The 16,091-nt window shown below is 37.2% G+C and overlaps 2 protein-coding genes across 2 annotated transcripts; one reads left to right on the forward strand and one right to left on the reverse strand.

Annotated features, from left to right (window-relative positions):
* Positions 1 to 242: 242 nt before the first annotated feature.
* LOC113289724 (potassium channel KAT3-like) lies at positions 243 to 4,373 on the forward strand. Its single transcript, XM_026539082.1, is given in 11 exon segments — positions 243 to 1,263; positions 1,379 to 1,597; positions 1,708 to 1,863; positions 1,967 to 2,024; positions 2,125 to 2,442; positions 2,695 to 2,934; positions 3,167 to 3,293; positions 3,405 to 3,437; positions 3,520 to 3,606; positions 3,608 to 3,859; positions 4,075 to 4,373. Coding segments are annotated over 11 exon segments (1,719 nt in total). The 5' UTR covers positions 243 to 1,147; the 3' UTR covers positions 4,188 to 4,373.
* A 267-nt stretch (positions 4,374 to 4,640) lies between these two features.
* LOC113289725 (mannosyl-oligosaccharide 1,2-alpha-mannosidase MNS3-like) lies at positions 4,641 to 10,143 on the reverse strand. The gene is made up of 6 exons (XM_026539083.1): positions 9,812 to 10,143; positions 7,144 to 8,108; positions 6,168 to 6,429; positions 5,511 to 5,708; positions 5,202 to 5,350; positions 4,641 to 5,060 (listed from the first exon to the last, which is right to left on the reverse strand). Exons 1-6 carry the CDS (start codon positions 9,887 to 9,889, stop codon positions 4,802 to 4,804), a joined length of 1,911 nt encoding a protein of 636 aa, XP_026394868.1. The 5' UTR covers positions 9,890 to 10,143; the 3' UTR covers positions 4,641 to 4,801.
* Positions 10,144 to 16,091: the final 5,948 nt, after the last annotated feature.

The following is a 16,091-nucleotide window of genomic DNA, read 5'->3' on the forward strand; positions in this document are numbered from 1 at the left end:
ATTTTTCTAGGAGGAAGGTGATAATTTTCATATAGGTTAAGAAACTTCTTTCCGTCACTTATATGTCATCCATCCATGGCTTTAACTTTCATCCAAATGATGATATAGGAGACACTTTTAGATCATCCAAATCTAAACAATTAAACTTCATCACAAGAAACCAATCTGGACCAAGCTGAAGAGATAAAGCAACCACCAGCTATATCTGTATCTACTGAAATGTTTATGTGAAAAGGTTTGGCTTTTAGCATCCACTGCGTGTTGGTAATACTATTTCGTTGGCCACAGATTTTTTCCCTTGCTGAATTCTCTGTTCTTTTTCTGTCTAACGCATTTTGTTACTATCTTAATTTACCAATCTCTAAGAAGAAAACTATGGTTTGGTTCATATGATGTGAAATGTGGACACCTAGTTTTGTTCTTGATTGACTCTCATAAGCAAATACTAGTTTAAACAACAAGAGACAGAATATGGGAAAAGCTTGGTAAAAGTAGTACCTTTTCTCCCTCAAAAATCGAATGTTATTGGTCCATCTGGCATCCACTAATCCAATCATCTTCGGTCAAAATAGCACTTGCCTGGTTTATTTTGGAATTAGAGATGACAAGGCTAATTTTTCTTGTTATCTAAGCTAAGAAGGCTTTCTATTCTTTCATTTCATAAAACCACTGATGCAGATGATGGAATTCCAACCACATACCACCACCACCCTCTGTAAAATTTCACTTTCTCCAAATCTCTGCAATTTACATTGTATACGAACCTCATGTCTGCCACTTTCAGAACCCTTCCCATCTGTGAGTCAGTTGTCTCACTTTTCTTTCTTCTGCTGTATTTCCTTTCTGTCCCTCTTTTGTTTTTTGTTCAAACAAAGAAAAACTGTCTTTTCCTTTCTTCTCTTCATCTTTTTCCAGCAGCTTAGTTCTGTTGCAATTGGCATCTTATTAAACCTTTACAAAAGAAGTTGACTAAAACCCGTGTCTCCAAAGTTTTGCTATTTATACTGCTCTCCAAGGCCTTGACCCATGAAAGTTTTTACAGCCTACTCTACTGTAGCAGCAGTAGGTTTTAACAAATTGAGCCATCATGATGTCATTTTCCTGTGCAAAAGCCTTCTTACGTCGGTTCTGTAACGACGGTTTTCAAATGGAAAGCAATAGTCACAGCTTCTTCTCTACTGATCTCTTGCCATCACTTGGAGCAAGGATAAACCAGACAACCAAGCTAAGGCAGTATATTGTCTCTCCTTTCAGTCCTCGTTACAGGAGATGATCCTTTTGAAGGCAATTTACAGCTGTAATAATCTTCAGGAAATTCAAGGAATGGAACATTCTCTAAAAACCAACTATCTAATTCATCATGTTTTCTTCTTCATTTCAGGGCTTGGGAGATGTTTCTCATATTTCTGGTTGTGTACTCATCCTGGATAAGCCCATGTCAATTTGCATTTCTGACATATAAGCAAGGCACGCTATTCATCATTGACAACATTGTCAATGGTTTCTTTGCCATTGATATCTTTCTCACCTTCTTTGTTGCATACCTGGACCGCCGATCATATCTTCTGATCGATGATCCAAAGAAAATTGCAACAAGGTAAATAAGCGATATGACATTACCAACATAGTGATTAAATGCAAGAAAATGAAAAACCCACTAAGACTGATTTTGTTTTCTGCATGTGTAATGTTCTGGGTCCACCATAGGTACATATCGACCTGGTTTATTTTCGACTTCTGCTCAACAGCTCCATTTCAACCTCTCAGCCTTCTCTTCACCGAACACAGCAGTGGCCTAGGTTTTAAAGCGCTTAATATGCTCCGACTGTGGCGTCTCAGACGGGTCAGCTCCTTGTTTGCAAGGTTCACCACAGATTCATATCTATGCCTTCGGTTTCTCAATTCTTTTAAAATTGTTTCAATTGAAAAACAACAATATTCACTTAGCCGGTTTGATTTCCTTCAGAGTCGAGAAGGACATTCGGTTCAACTATTTCTGGACGCGCTGCACAAAGCTTATCTCAGTAAGCTTTTTCAATCCATTGTTATGCCTCCCTCATTGCCACTAGTAGTTAGTCCTATCGTATCTATGTAGACTGCACTTACATTCATGCTATGGTACAGGTGACTCTTTTTGCAGTGCATTGTGGTGGATGCTTTAACTATCTGATAGCAGACAGATACCCAGATCCAAGGAAAACTTGGATAGGTGCTGTTATGCCAAACTTCAAAGAAGAGAGTCTTTGGAACAGATATGTAACTGCAATATATTGGTCCATTACAACACTAACTACAACAGGTTATGGGGACTTGCATGCTGAAAACCCTAGAGAGATGTTGTTTGATATTGTCTACATGTTTTTCAACTTGGGATTAACAGCTTACCTCATTGGAAACATGACAAACCTTGTTGTTCACGGAACGAGCCGGACCAGAAATTTTGTAAGCCCTCTTCCACTGTAACTGCTTTGAACTGTGTTTAAGTATACTACTCATTAAGTAGAGATGGTATTATAAATGAACCAGTAATAGAAAGATAGTCTTATGAGGCTGATGGACAATGCTTACCTACTTGTGATACCAAGTCTGGTACTGGACCCTGCACTACACCAGTAGTTTCTGCTATACAAAGTATAGCTATTGTATACTTTAATTTTTACTTCAATATTAAGCTGCTTCAATTTAATGCTGCAGAGAGATATGATCCAAGCTGCTTCTGAATTTTCTGCGCGGAATCAGCTGCCGCCACAAATACGTGACCAAATGCTGTCGCACATATGCCTCAAGTTCAAAACAGAAGACTTAAAACAGAACGAAACATTGAATGGACTACCAAGAGCCATTCGGTCAGCTATTGCCCAGAACCTCTTCTTACCTATTGTTCAAAAGGTTGATCTTTTCCAAGGGGTTTCCAGCGATTTCCTTTTACAACTGGTACTACTTTAACCACCTCATTAAATTTGCAAATTCCTTATTTTATAGTGTAATTTATTTTCATTTTCATGTTAGCTGCCCACTGATCCTGTTTCAAATATTGTATTTTATCGCTATATATGATTCATGATTCACGCAAGGTAGTAAATCGAACAGTTGTTTATACTTATGCACTCATTAGTACCAACTTCATAACACAAATTATTGATCCAATAGTTTCTACCTTGGAAAGGTCTCAGAAGTGGAAGCCGAGTATTTTCCACCAAAGGAAGATGTGATTCTGCAGAATGAGACTCCAACAAATATGTATATACTAGTTTCAGGCGCTGTGGTAAGAGAACCTAAATTTTCCCTATACAGTAAGTACTAAGTACAAAGCAGTGCATTTCCTTGAGAATGACAACTATGGTCAATCTGGTTGGTAATGCAACATTTAAGTTGGTTGTTTCTATTTTTTGGCTTGTTCACAGGAATTTATAGCATCTACCAATGGTTGTGCCAAGGTACGTGTGTAATCTTCGCAGAATACACATAATGATATAAAGAATTGAGTAAGAAACTAATTCTACAAGTAAAATGGTATAGGTTCATGGAAGAGCAGTCGCAGGAGATATTTTCGGGGAAATTGGGATATAAAGAATACACATAATGATATAAAGAATTGAGTAAGAAACATAAAATGAACTCCAGCAAAGATTTGCTAGCGCCAACCAAAGCAATGATAAAATGAACTGGAAGACTAGTTTTGGCAATTGCAGCAAGATTGCAACAGAATCTAAATCAGGCAGCGTTGGAAAAACCGTAGCGCACAATAGCAGAAGAGTTACGATTCATTTTACTATTGGAAAGCACAATACATCAGAAAATCAATTCGGGAAGTTGATAAACTTGCGTGCTACGCTAGAGGAGCTATTGTCAATTGCTGGTAAGCTTAGTTTGACATCAAAAAATTGATGAGACCTGAACAAATTTCAAAGTTAATCATTATGTATCAAGGATAACTTGAAATACATAAAAGTAAAGGATTAGGAAAACATGGACCCTAAATATCTCAAACCTTGAGCTAGGATTAAAATAGAGAAATCAAACATAAATCTTACCTGCACTGACTTGTGTCACACTGGTCTTCTTAAACTGCAGGTCAAAAGTTTCCAGGCTACCATCCTGTAAAAGTCGTCAACAGAGAAAATGCTGAAATAGATGATATAAGCGTAATTCGAGATGGGGATCATCTATTCCTGCTTCAGAAGTAATACCTAAATCTGATAAACTATGCCAGCGAGGTTAGAATGTAAAAAAGAAGAAATTAGTGTGAGGCAACGAGTACCAAAAAAGTAATCAAAATTGCAATATCATTAAAAAAAGTTACCGAGTTACATTTGCTTGCATATATTCACGTTTTACCTATGAAAATGCAAACATTGAGTATTAACGAAGTCGAGGCTACGTAAGAAAATACATCTTGCGATAGTGTGATCTAATTTTTGTATCAGTATAGATAGATAAGCACGAGCAACCCTTCCATCCAGAACATTTAAGGAGATATGGGACAAAGGCTTAATAGCTGATGCTAACAAGAAAAATGTGGTGAACTTTTCCATCTGTTAAACAGAAAATCTTGCTGGTAACCCTTTCGTTTGCGGTCACCATGAAAACAGTACCCCCAACCCCCCCCCCACCCCCCCCCCCCCCCCCCCCACCCCCCCTTGATGTTCAACTTGAGACTTCCTCAGTACCACCCTCCTATAAGAATCCTAGATGAACAAATATAATGGCAGAACATGCCCGGACACTTCGGGTACAACAAAACAAAGTGATGCCCCCATTATACCTTCACGTTACCCATTCCTTGTGACAGAATACAAGGTCATTGCTTTTTCACTGCGCTACGAATAGGGAATGGGTGAGCTTCCGTATTGAATACAAACTTATCCAAAGGAATCACGTTTTCGTCCCCAAACAACAGATATAAATACTTCAAGGTTTCTCCTAAGAAAAAAGTCTCCATTTTGTCTCTTTTTCGTGGGGGGAGTACTGTGACGTCATCTAGAGAACCATAACCCCCAGAATCAACTCTAGTATGTTTTTCGAATGCTTCAAAGATCTGCCAACCCCACTCACGATACCTGCAGAAGTTTAAACCGAAGTTGGAGTTAAAATCCTACACTAGAACATTAATATTTAAGTTTGATGTTAGAAACAAAACGAGATCTACACTTTTCACATTATACAAAAAAGACTTGTGGATAGAGTATTCTTGAACATACTTTGAGTCCTCTGTAATACGATATAAGACAAACAATGATTCTACAGTTTCAGGGCGTAAAAGATTGTGACGGTCAAGAGTCTTAATAATGATATCATTTGCATATTCAGAACTTCCATTCCCACCACCATGGCCTCCTTCAGAGTATCCCTGTTTAAAGCCAACTAACAAATCAATTAAGTGTGCACAGAAATTCAAACGTTACACAACTCCAGAGCTCAATAGTGGGGCGTGAAATAGGGGGGGAAAAACAAGAAAAAAAAAAGGATTAATGTAACAATTATCAAGATAGGTACAAAAACCAACTTACATCTACATTGAAGTAAGCAATTTCTGGAGCAAGCCCAGTAGTAGTAACTGAATACATCTCGAAGCATGTCTTTGCCAGATCTTCAGCAAGCTTCAGATTCTCCATATCTTCAAATGTGAGCAAATTCTCTTCCATTGCCTTCTTCTTCGAAATGCCTTTGGTAGCACCAAGAGCAAGAGTCCCTGGCAGGAAACAGACCTGAACAGTGCAGCGTGATGAGGCTACTTCAATAAGTCAGTTTTACAACAATAAAAAAAGAAAAGAAAAAGAATAAAAGAAACTAGCAAGCGTGGGAGAGTGAAGCCAACGAGCTTCAGATCATAAGAAAACATAAGTTGCAACGAGTGCTTCAGATAATAATTTTCTTGTCAGTAATATACATAGACTGGTCCTCCTCGATGTGCTAACCATCATTGAAAGATCAACATAGCAACAAGTGAAAACAGGGAATAGAAAATACCCCTAATGTAAAAAACATTTCAGCCCTGATATTAAATCAAAGTTTGGGTTTCCAAATCTATAAAATTCCATATTTTATGGTTTTCCTTGAAAATAATCATCTCAAATACGGAGCCACAAAGTTGTTTAGCTTTAACCGTCAAATTTCACCACCCCAAAGAACAAACATGGAATCATTTAGTACAGCTTAGGACATACCAGGTGATCCATTTTCGAACTAAAAGCACCCTTAGGACCATAAGGCAGCTCCCCAACAAAAACCAATCCTTTAGGGATTGATTTCCGGACAAGAAGATGTCTGACACCTTTCATTGCTTCCTCATACATCTCATGTAAATAGCGCACATCACCATCTTGACTTGTCCGCTGCTGAAGCCAAACCTTAATCAAGTACTCATAATAACTGTCACCACGAGATCCAAGTCGAATATTTTCCCCACTGAACTGGCCAGAATGAGGGCTGCATTCATGAGAACAAAACAGATAACTGTTGAGATCTCAATCAATCATATTATCACAATAGGAATTTCAGGATGTGACATGCTATACAAAAGGAAAGATGCATGATCCAAACCGTTTACTTTGTAGCAAGTATGATACTTAAGCTGGCTTTATAACTTAAAAAGCATAAAACAGTTACAGAAGAAAAGAAAGAAACAAAAACTCCATTCCCAAGTACAGTAGCATTATCTCTTGCAACATAATGCACCATGTAAAGTATAGAGAACCAGAAGGAAAAGGCATTGGCATGTCTTATTGTAGCAGGAGTTTTGAGATCACAAATATTTCAAACAAGTGAGGTGAAGCCGGAATGAAAGGTCCTCATCGCATATCCTATGTAAATTGCATGGAGACATCCCATTCAGCGAATATGTAAGGTAAACAACATCAATGTGGCAACCAGATAACAACTAGCAGCCATGTTGTGGATACTTATAAATCTGAGAGCAATTAATAAACTGGTACTTTAGGGCACATTCGAATATATAAAGACATAAGGAAGTTACTTGAATCATGCATAACTGACATTCCGATCATTATCTGTCTATGCCTGATAGCGACATTCAGAAACTCCCTTAGCTTAACTAATAAGGAATAACACTTAAAACATGGATAATCTCGCAAAGAATGTCAATGTTGAGGGAATTCAAAAGCACGTAATAAAGCTTCATACCTGATGTAGATAGGCACTAGTCCCTCCACCTTAGGAAGAGTCTTTAGGTGTTCCAAAACCTTCATAGCTTCAGTTCCATATCTTAAATCGCCTGAAATAGCACTGAGGTAATTAAACTCAAGCTGAAGAGTAGAGACTTCAGAAGTACTGCTCAATCCATCAGGAGCTGGATGTGCTGAACGATCACGAAGAATAACATCACTATAAGGAACAGAAGTAGGGCTTGAAGTAAAAGCAGACATCAAACGATCGGCCAAGTTCTTAGCAATCTCTAAATAAACATGTGGTTTAGGACCTTTAACTTTCATATCACCCATCCCTTCTTCTCCCCCACTAAGATGATAAGCACTGAGTAGACCACCCAAAACACGTATAGTAGTTTCAAATAAATTGACTTGGCCTTTCCCATCAATTCTTTCAGAAAGATGTGTTTCAATCCATGTTCCTGCTTCTGAAATAACTTCATCAGCACCCATTATCATGGCAGTATCTAAGGCATCCACAACTGTGGCCCCTAGACCTCCTAAACCATCAACTCCCCTTTGGCTCAATGGCATAAGCTCATCATAACCCATTGCATACTGCTTATAGCCTGACCATGCATGGATAAATGCATGTTTAACACTACGTTGCCGGATCACCCATTTTGAATCTCCTTTTAGATTCCCTGCATTAAATGTTGAACTATTACTAGTAAGTATTTCATCAGGAGATAAGCGTGGTGGAAGCCTGGGTGGTTTTCTCCAGAATTTTCCAAACTTGCCAACACCATTTAAGAGAAGCCTATGTTCTTCCCTTCCGGCAATACTCTTTCTTATTCTATCAGACACATGATCGATGGAATTTGTATTCATTAGCATTAAGAATGCTAAACCCCCAATCATCAATAAAATTAAAAACTTCCCTGTGCTACAGGTTACGCATTCACGTTTGATACTACTGTTGGCGAATGCTTGCACTATCATCTGGAGAAAGGAAGGCAAAATCAGTCAACTAATAAACACACACACACACACACATATGTATATACAAGGAAATCAATGAATCAAGCATCTTAAAAGCACTTAAAAAAAAGCATTTCTCATAAAGAGAAAAGAAGTAGAAGGCCATAAAAAGGTAGACAAACTTATATGCATGGTCCAAGTCATAACTTTTCAGACAGAGGTATTTAACACCTCATGGATGGAGGGAACATGAAATTAGATACCTATGTTGATTTGTCTTGCCACAATCACTGTTTAAATTAAGGAAATAGAGATAGGAGCAACAATATTTTAGATGCATACAAGATGGCCTTATGAAACTTGAACAGGCAATATACTTTAACTGTTCATTGTCAAAGCTCCACTATTATATTAATTATCATCACCGGGTTCTAACTATGGTAAGGCTATCTTCTTCAAAATTAAATAAGAGCAACAGCTTTCTTCCTTGAATTACCAAACCACTAAAGAATTATGATAGAGAACTCTCAGTATCACGAAAACATGTAAGGGACGTCCATTAAGATTGGACCTACGACAAATGTTATTTAAGGTCGCATAATAGAAAAGAGTATCTATTTGGAGGGTGGTTCCGAGAGAAATGTGGAGAGTAGAAAACATTTGCTACTCCGAAGACAGTAGGACAGTGACTCGAGTGTGCCCCTGGACATGTTGTGGGAGTAATGGATGAGAAACTTGTAAGTTGAACCTTCTAATTTTCTAAAGCCAAAGCCCATGAAAAGTGATGTCAGAATTCCACTATGTTACCCATCACCATTTGCATCAATCAGAAGAGCTTTATAATATTTGAAGTAACAATAAACTTACCATACCATTCCTCACCATTAACACTCAAAGAAGATCAACAACATTGTGACACTCCATTGTTTTCCAACTCTACTACAAACAATCAGTAAATGATATTTGTATGATAGGTGATGATCGAAATCTATTCCTAGCAACCTCCAACTTCAGTTGTAAATCAACCTACTTAGAGCCTCCACGACCAGTTAAGATGTTTTCACATAGCAAAGAGACCTTAATGAACAAAAAGAGTAAAATGACATTATTTTTAGCATTGTTTAAGCTCGAAATCCTTTGCACCAAGTTTGAGTGTCATGGTTAATTTTACATTGCTATGACTACCTTCAGATTTGGGCACAATGTACCATCAAAAAAGCTGTCATAAGTTACTATTTACTTATGTTTTTTAGTGCAAAAGAAACCAATCAAGTGACCTTCTGAGCTCTAAACCATTCCGTATATTACTTTCTCCTTCAGCAGGGTTGTTCTAGACAGCTTACTAGCGAAGTTCTATTTCCCTTCGGCCTCTAACAATCAACCAAGTTATCATGATTGCATAACTTACCTATACTGAATCAGAAACCGAGAAAACATTTAAAAACGGAGAGCAGTCCGTGTCATGCAACAAGTGGCAAAACCAAACGAGAAATCCTAATAATAACCTAAAACCAAAACTAATGAATATCTGATTTCATTGATATCTCCTGATACACAAAATATATTTGGACAGATAGATAAATATTACACTAACATCAAAATCTTACTTAATTAGGGTTTAGAGCTCATAATATGGAACAGGCATTACTCCCTTTCAATCAGGATATAAATTACTTTCGTGATCAATAGTTTTCAAATTAACAAGAAGATCTAATGATACTGACCTTAAAACAAGATCGACGTCGGAATTTGGCGTTATCATAGTGCACATCTTTCATCGAAGACGGAAGAATTTTTGACATTTTAAAGCAATAATTTAAATTTGCTCTCTAGGATGAGGAAAAATAAGTCATCAGAGGAGTAAAACAAAATCCCCGTGAAAAAATCAGATTAATCCAAGGAACAAACAAGGGCGCAGGTTTATGGGGGGGCGATCTCTTTGAGCGCGGTTCTATTCGGATTTGTTTTGGTTGTCTAAGAGAAGAAGAAGAAGAGTGAACGCGAAGACTAGATCTCGTTTGCCATGTTTATTTCGAAGGAAACGGGATGACTTACTGATTACCAACTAAGAAGCACGTCCTAATCACTAATTGACTGCCATTTCCATCTTACTACTCTTATTTTGGGATTTGGGCCCACTGTTATTTTTTACAAGGGTGTATTGGGTGTACTTGAATCTAGTGGATTTATAAGGTTTTTTAAAAGAATGTTATAGATATATAATTTTGGATTATATTGGATTTAGTTAAGATTAATTTAGACTTATAAAAAATGAAGATCGTTTTTCCCTTTCAAAAAAAAACCATCAATAAAATTAAGGTGATGGTGGTGGTATGTGGGGCTGGTGGTGTATGGTATTTGTGGTGACGGTGGTGGTTGTTGTTGGTGGTGGTTCGTGACGATGGTCGACAGTGGTGGTTGTTGGTGGTGGTGGTGTGTGGTGGCGATGGTGGTGGTGGGTAGTTGTTGGTGGTCGGTGGCGATGGTGGTGCTAGTATTGGTTGGTGGTGTGTGGTAGTGGCGGGGAAAAAAACATAGTAAAAAGGAAAAAAAATTGTCAACTACAATCTGTGTGACTCTTGTGGTTTGGGTTGAGATTATAATGAGATAATAATATGCATAATTTGCCTACAAATATCCATAATAATCCTGATATATCCTTCTCCTCAACTATCTTAAGAAAACTTAAATGAATTAAATACCTCGGATATTTAAAGATTCTTGACATATCCTAATTGAATACCTCGGATATTTAATGAATCTTGACATATCCTAATTGAATACCTAAGAGTTTTTAGGATTGTTAGATATATATCTAAATCTTAATCCAATACACCCCTGCTAAACTTTCTCAGGTTTAATTTTCTATTGATGTGTTTTTGTGTTGCGAGTTATTATGTTGTGTCGTGTAAAAACAAATTATTATGGATTTTCCAAGATTTTGGTTTCGAGGGCTCTTATGAATCCACCAAAACAAATCGGGTCTCTTCCTCTCTTTTTCTTCTTCTTAATAGTCTCTTCTTCTTTCCTTCTATGTGTTTTTAGATTTTGATATGTAGATCAAAACTAACATGAATATCATTTATTAAGATTAATCAATGGTAAAGAAATAAATAATGAAGAAATTAATTAATACCAAAATCAAATCGAATAAGAGATTAACGTGGTTCGGTCGATTCGACCTACATCCCCGGATGAAACCTCGTAGAGTGAGATAATATTATTGATCTTCAAAATAGTCTGAGATGGATTCACAATTACATGGAACCTCTTATTTATAAAGTAAATTAGACCTAGGAAGATAACTATGCTAGGTTCATGTTTTGACTTGTTGTTTGCTTCACGTGCCTTGAGTGCACGTTCACTTGACTTGGTCTTCACTTCACGTGCGTGGCCGTACAGTCACTTGGCTTGGTCTTCACTTCATTGTATAGTTGCCTCGGTCATTCTTTAATTGCACCTCGGCTACTTGTATATACGCGATATATTACTATAATACTCCTCTCAAGTTGGACACATAGAGAAACGTAATGTGCAACTTGAACAATTTTAACAATAAAGATAAGAAGACTACGGTGACGATACATCGATAACCAAAGGTATCACTTAACTTTGTAATAATGGTTGGAGCAGTACAAACTGATCATGAACCTTGGCCAAGCTTCACTAGCTAAAACTTGTTGAAAAACTTGAACGCATTGTGTAACTTGAACGATTGTCGAACAGAACTGTGTATTAACCACGAGACTTGAACTTTGGTGAACCCATAACAGAAGCGGCAAATTGATCTTCAAAACCGTTGTGGTTTATCCAAGAGAGGTGAAGTCGCTTTTTGTAGCTGATGTCGATGATTGCTTGGCTGAGATGTCAACGATCGATTGGTTTTCAATGTTACCACTGGAATCATGCGCGGAAGATGGATTTTGGTGAGTAAATTGAGAAAGTTGTTGGTAATATGATCTTAGATAAACATCTAAGGAACACCACCGCACTGATATACAAAAGAAAAACACAAATAAAGGCCTGGAGAACTTAACTAAAGTCTGAACAACCTACTGTGTTGGGTCCGTGATTAAAAGAAAATTGATCCAGACCAGAGTAACTTAATTAAAGCCTGAATAGCCGTAACACATGAAGCATGTTCATCGGAGTTTTCGTAAATACAAAAATCGGAGATTATATTCACGAAAATATAGGAGGATTTCCCGAGATATAGATAGAAAATATTTCGAAATGATTTTCTATAATATTCGTAGTAAACACATTACCAAAAATAAAAGATGATTCTGAAATTAATAAATTGAATTTCAGAAAAAGATAATTTCAAAATGAATATTTGATGATAAAAATCAAACAAGTTGCAGCAGTGCCAAAACGGATATTACTGTGGATGCTTAAACATGAACTATTTGTTGATTAACCAGCAGGATAAAGGCGGCCATCAATGATTAATTAAATAATTAGCTCGTGAAAATCGGAACAGATGTAAAGATTTTGATATTTATCGTGAATTATTTCATCTTGGGGAAAGATCCAAATTGAGACATTTTGATTAACTGGAGCATGCAACAAAATTGATCAATAATCACTCATAACTTGTTGTCCAGGAAAATAATAATGTTAGCAAGATTGTTTAATAATCACTCATAATTTGTTGTCAAAGTGAAATAGACAACTTTGTTTAGGAAAAACACATGCATATATTCACATGTATTGAATGTGCGAACCAAGAGATTATGGTTGAAGCATATGCCAATATAGCTAGAGGTATTGATACATCGAACATATTCAAATTTGATGATTAAATAGATAATTAATCAAATTAAAATGATCAGTAACATCAAGTTTACTTCTTGGATTAAATGATCATCAACATGATCAGAAGTACAAACAAGTATCGAAGAGTATGAGTCAAAAGATGATAGTTACAGATGGGAAGACCATAACCACACGTAATTGGAGTACCATTAATTACGAAGAAAATATCTTTGAAATTATTCCGAAATGGCAAGATATATGAGATAATTAATGGGGATTACTTGTCTCACGAGGATATGAATTCAAGAACGGAATATGGAGATTTTTCGTGGATATTTCTGTGAGCAATGGAAAGTAAAAAAAAAGAAACAAAAATATTGCTTTCTTCTATGAAAATCTAGAAGATAATAATTGTCCATAACTGTCGACGGAGAAAAGGGTCTTTAATGAAAAAGAAAACTCAACAATAACGGATTTGACAGAACTATAGCCTCGTCTCAACCTAAGAGACCTTAATCCATTTGAAAAAACAAATGGTTCAAAGTGATCATGAAAATGGACCACGATTAGAGAATACTCTATTTGTATTTTCAAATGATTATGATATCAATAAGTTCATTTGAAAAGGATAAAATAAATGTGTTAGAGCATTGCTCGGTCGAACTCGCATGCGTTGCTATCTCAAGCATGTTTGTCAATGTTAGTGATCAAAACTATAAGTCTTGATTTCTAGTCTATTATAGCTAAGTCTCGGACTAGTATAGAAAGTGTAGTTGAGCTCAAGGACATCATGGCGATTCATCATACAAGAAGAAGAACTACTCAAGGAACCGGTGGAACTTCTCGACAAAAAGGTATGTGAAGACTTGAACTTATCTATCACTCAAAAGTCTATCTACTCTATCTCATACTCTTTGAGACAAGAAGTCGTATGCTATATATATAGACTTTGATTATACACATTTGGTATTTCGAGCCGAGTATACATCGCCTATCTATATCTCGAAATATGAGTTGGTAAGATTTTCGCTTTAACCAAGTTTATCTTTACCATGTGACGAAAGTCATGATATGTTTCAATCATCTTGAAAATTGCTTTGACGAGAAATGGTGTAACAACTATATAACGTCCTCTAAGAATGTTTCAATGATTGAAATGAGAGTTTAGATTACATAACCAATGGTGGACATAAGCATTGTTGTGGAAACACATTTATGTATAAGTCCTATTCCTTGAACCAAAGTTTGCGAACTTTGTTGATCAAGAGAACTGGAAGAATGGCGTGAGCCAAGTCCGCAAACTACCGAAGTTCTCAAACCCGAGAATTTCTGCTGGAGTTGACAAACTACTTTCCTGAAAATAAGTCCGCGAACTGGCGAAGTTCTCATACCCGAGAATTTCTGCTGGAGTTTGTAAACTTTGCCCGGTAACTTAAGTCTGCAAACCTAGTCTGCGAACTTGAAAAGGTTATATATCTGAAGATGATTTCTGAACTTAAACTTAAAAATATTAAGGAATGCAGTTTGCAAACCGTGGCTATAAAAGTTCATGAACCGATTCAAGTGAATCAAATCATCTTTGCTTCAATTGTGTCTTGTGTAGTACATGAGATTTCCTTGCAATTGAACAACTCTCTAACTAGTTCATTTGAAATCGTTTGAACTAGTTATGGTGAAGAAAAACATGGTTGATATGGAATGCTCATATGGCTAACCATTTGGTTAACTGTTGTTGAACCAACAAGTGCATACGTTTGGGTACGGTTAACAAACCTAGAAGCGTGCATTGTCAAGTGTGTGTAACAATCTAAGTTTTCGATCTAACGGTTGAGAAATATTAGCTTGAATCTAAATCAGGTTTTCATCTAACGATGGATATTGATTGCTTTGTTACCAAGTGTAGATGGTGGATTTTCAACAAAAGGCAAAACCGTAAAATCATGAGGCATGTTTTTGACACGGCTTTCAGGCATGCAACGATTCATATTTTACGAATCCATGATGAATATGTTTTCGAAAAGCCTCCACCAGCTGAGCGTTCGATCCCTGGCATTTCGTCGTGACCTCTATGCAGAATAATGTATTTGGGTGGTTCTCTGTAGATTGAGAGATTAATGCCTTCAGGACGTCGGTGATACTCATTGTTCACTGACTGCAGGAGAGAGACCCACCTCCACATAGAAGAATAGTTGGGCGGCGGACGCCTTCAGGACGTCGGTGACACTCACTGTTCCTTGATTATGTGGAGAGACTGTGCATAGATTCAGGCGATTCTCTATAGATTGAGAACACTAACGCCTTCATGTCGTAAACAACATCGTGACTCCCTGACTATGCACCATTCAGAATATATTTGACGCTTTAACTGGCTAACATCTTTTCTGCAATAGGTTAATTCTGCCGTGACATTCACTACTGAATTCCCAGAATAATTTATTATTGCTCCTATTCCATGGTCGAATCCACGGATTGATCCCGTGGAATGGCAATAAACAATTGCTCTGATTATATGATCGAATCCACGACTTGATCTCATAGAATAGCAATAAAACACTATATTATCTCATTATTCCGATTTCATGGTCGAATTCACGGCTAATCTCATGGAATGGTAATAGATAATCAAACTACTCCGATTCTATGGTCGAATCCACGATTCAATGGGGTGGTAATGCTTGTTTTATTATTCTGAATTCATAGTCGAATCCACAGCTGATCCTATGAATTAATAATGAACAACTACTCATTTTTATTACTCAGTTTCATGAATTATTCTCCACTGAATTTCATAAATTAGTAATAAATACTCAACAACCGGGCATCTGGACCATCACTGAGTAAGCCCCACAAAAATGGTGCGAGTGTACTCGACAATGATGCACAAGTGAGCACCTGGATGCACGAACGAGTGTCCAAAAATATGACATAATGAGGAATCCTTCGCAAAACAGGAGAAAAAAATAAATATTAATAAAATAATAAGAGGCGCCCAAGGTCGGGCCCACCAGCCGGCCGGCCGGCCGTGCCCTAGCCATGGTCGGTCCGTGCCTCTCCCATTATTTTCCTTATTTTTTGTTATTTCGTGAACTCACGAAAACTCCTTGGTTTTAGCAACTTTCCTTGTTTTAGCAAAACCCGTGAATTCTCCATAACTTCGTGGATTCACGAAATAATATTATAAAATAAGGAGAGGTGTGCGGGACCGGGCAACCTAACCGGCCGGCCATGCCTAAGTCGTGGCCGGTC

This window comes from Papaver somniferum, chromosome 6 (genome assembly GCF_003573695.1).
Source record: "Papaver somniferum cultivar HN1 chromosome 6, ASM357369v1, whole genome shotgun sequence".
NCBI lineage: Eukaryota > Viridiplantae > Streptophyta > Magnoliopsida > Ranunculales > Papaveraceae > Papaver > Papaver somniferum.

Coding starts and splice junctions, on each gene's coding strand:
- LOC113289725 (XM_026539083.1), bottom strand. CDS start 9,889: ATGTCAAAAATTCTTCCGTCTTCGATGAAAGATGTGCACTATGATAAC. Junction 5,351..5,510: donor TTGCTTACTTCAATGTAGAT/GTAAGTTGGTTT, acceptor GGCTTTAAACAG/GGATACTCTGAAGGAGGCCA. Junction 5,061..5,201: donor CGTATTACAGAGGACTCAAA/GTATGTTCAAGA, acceptor AAACTTCTGCAG/GTATCGTGAGTGGGGTTGGC.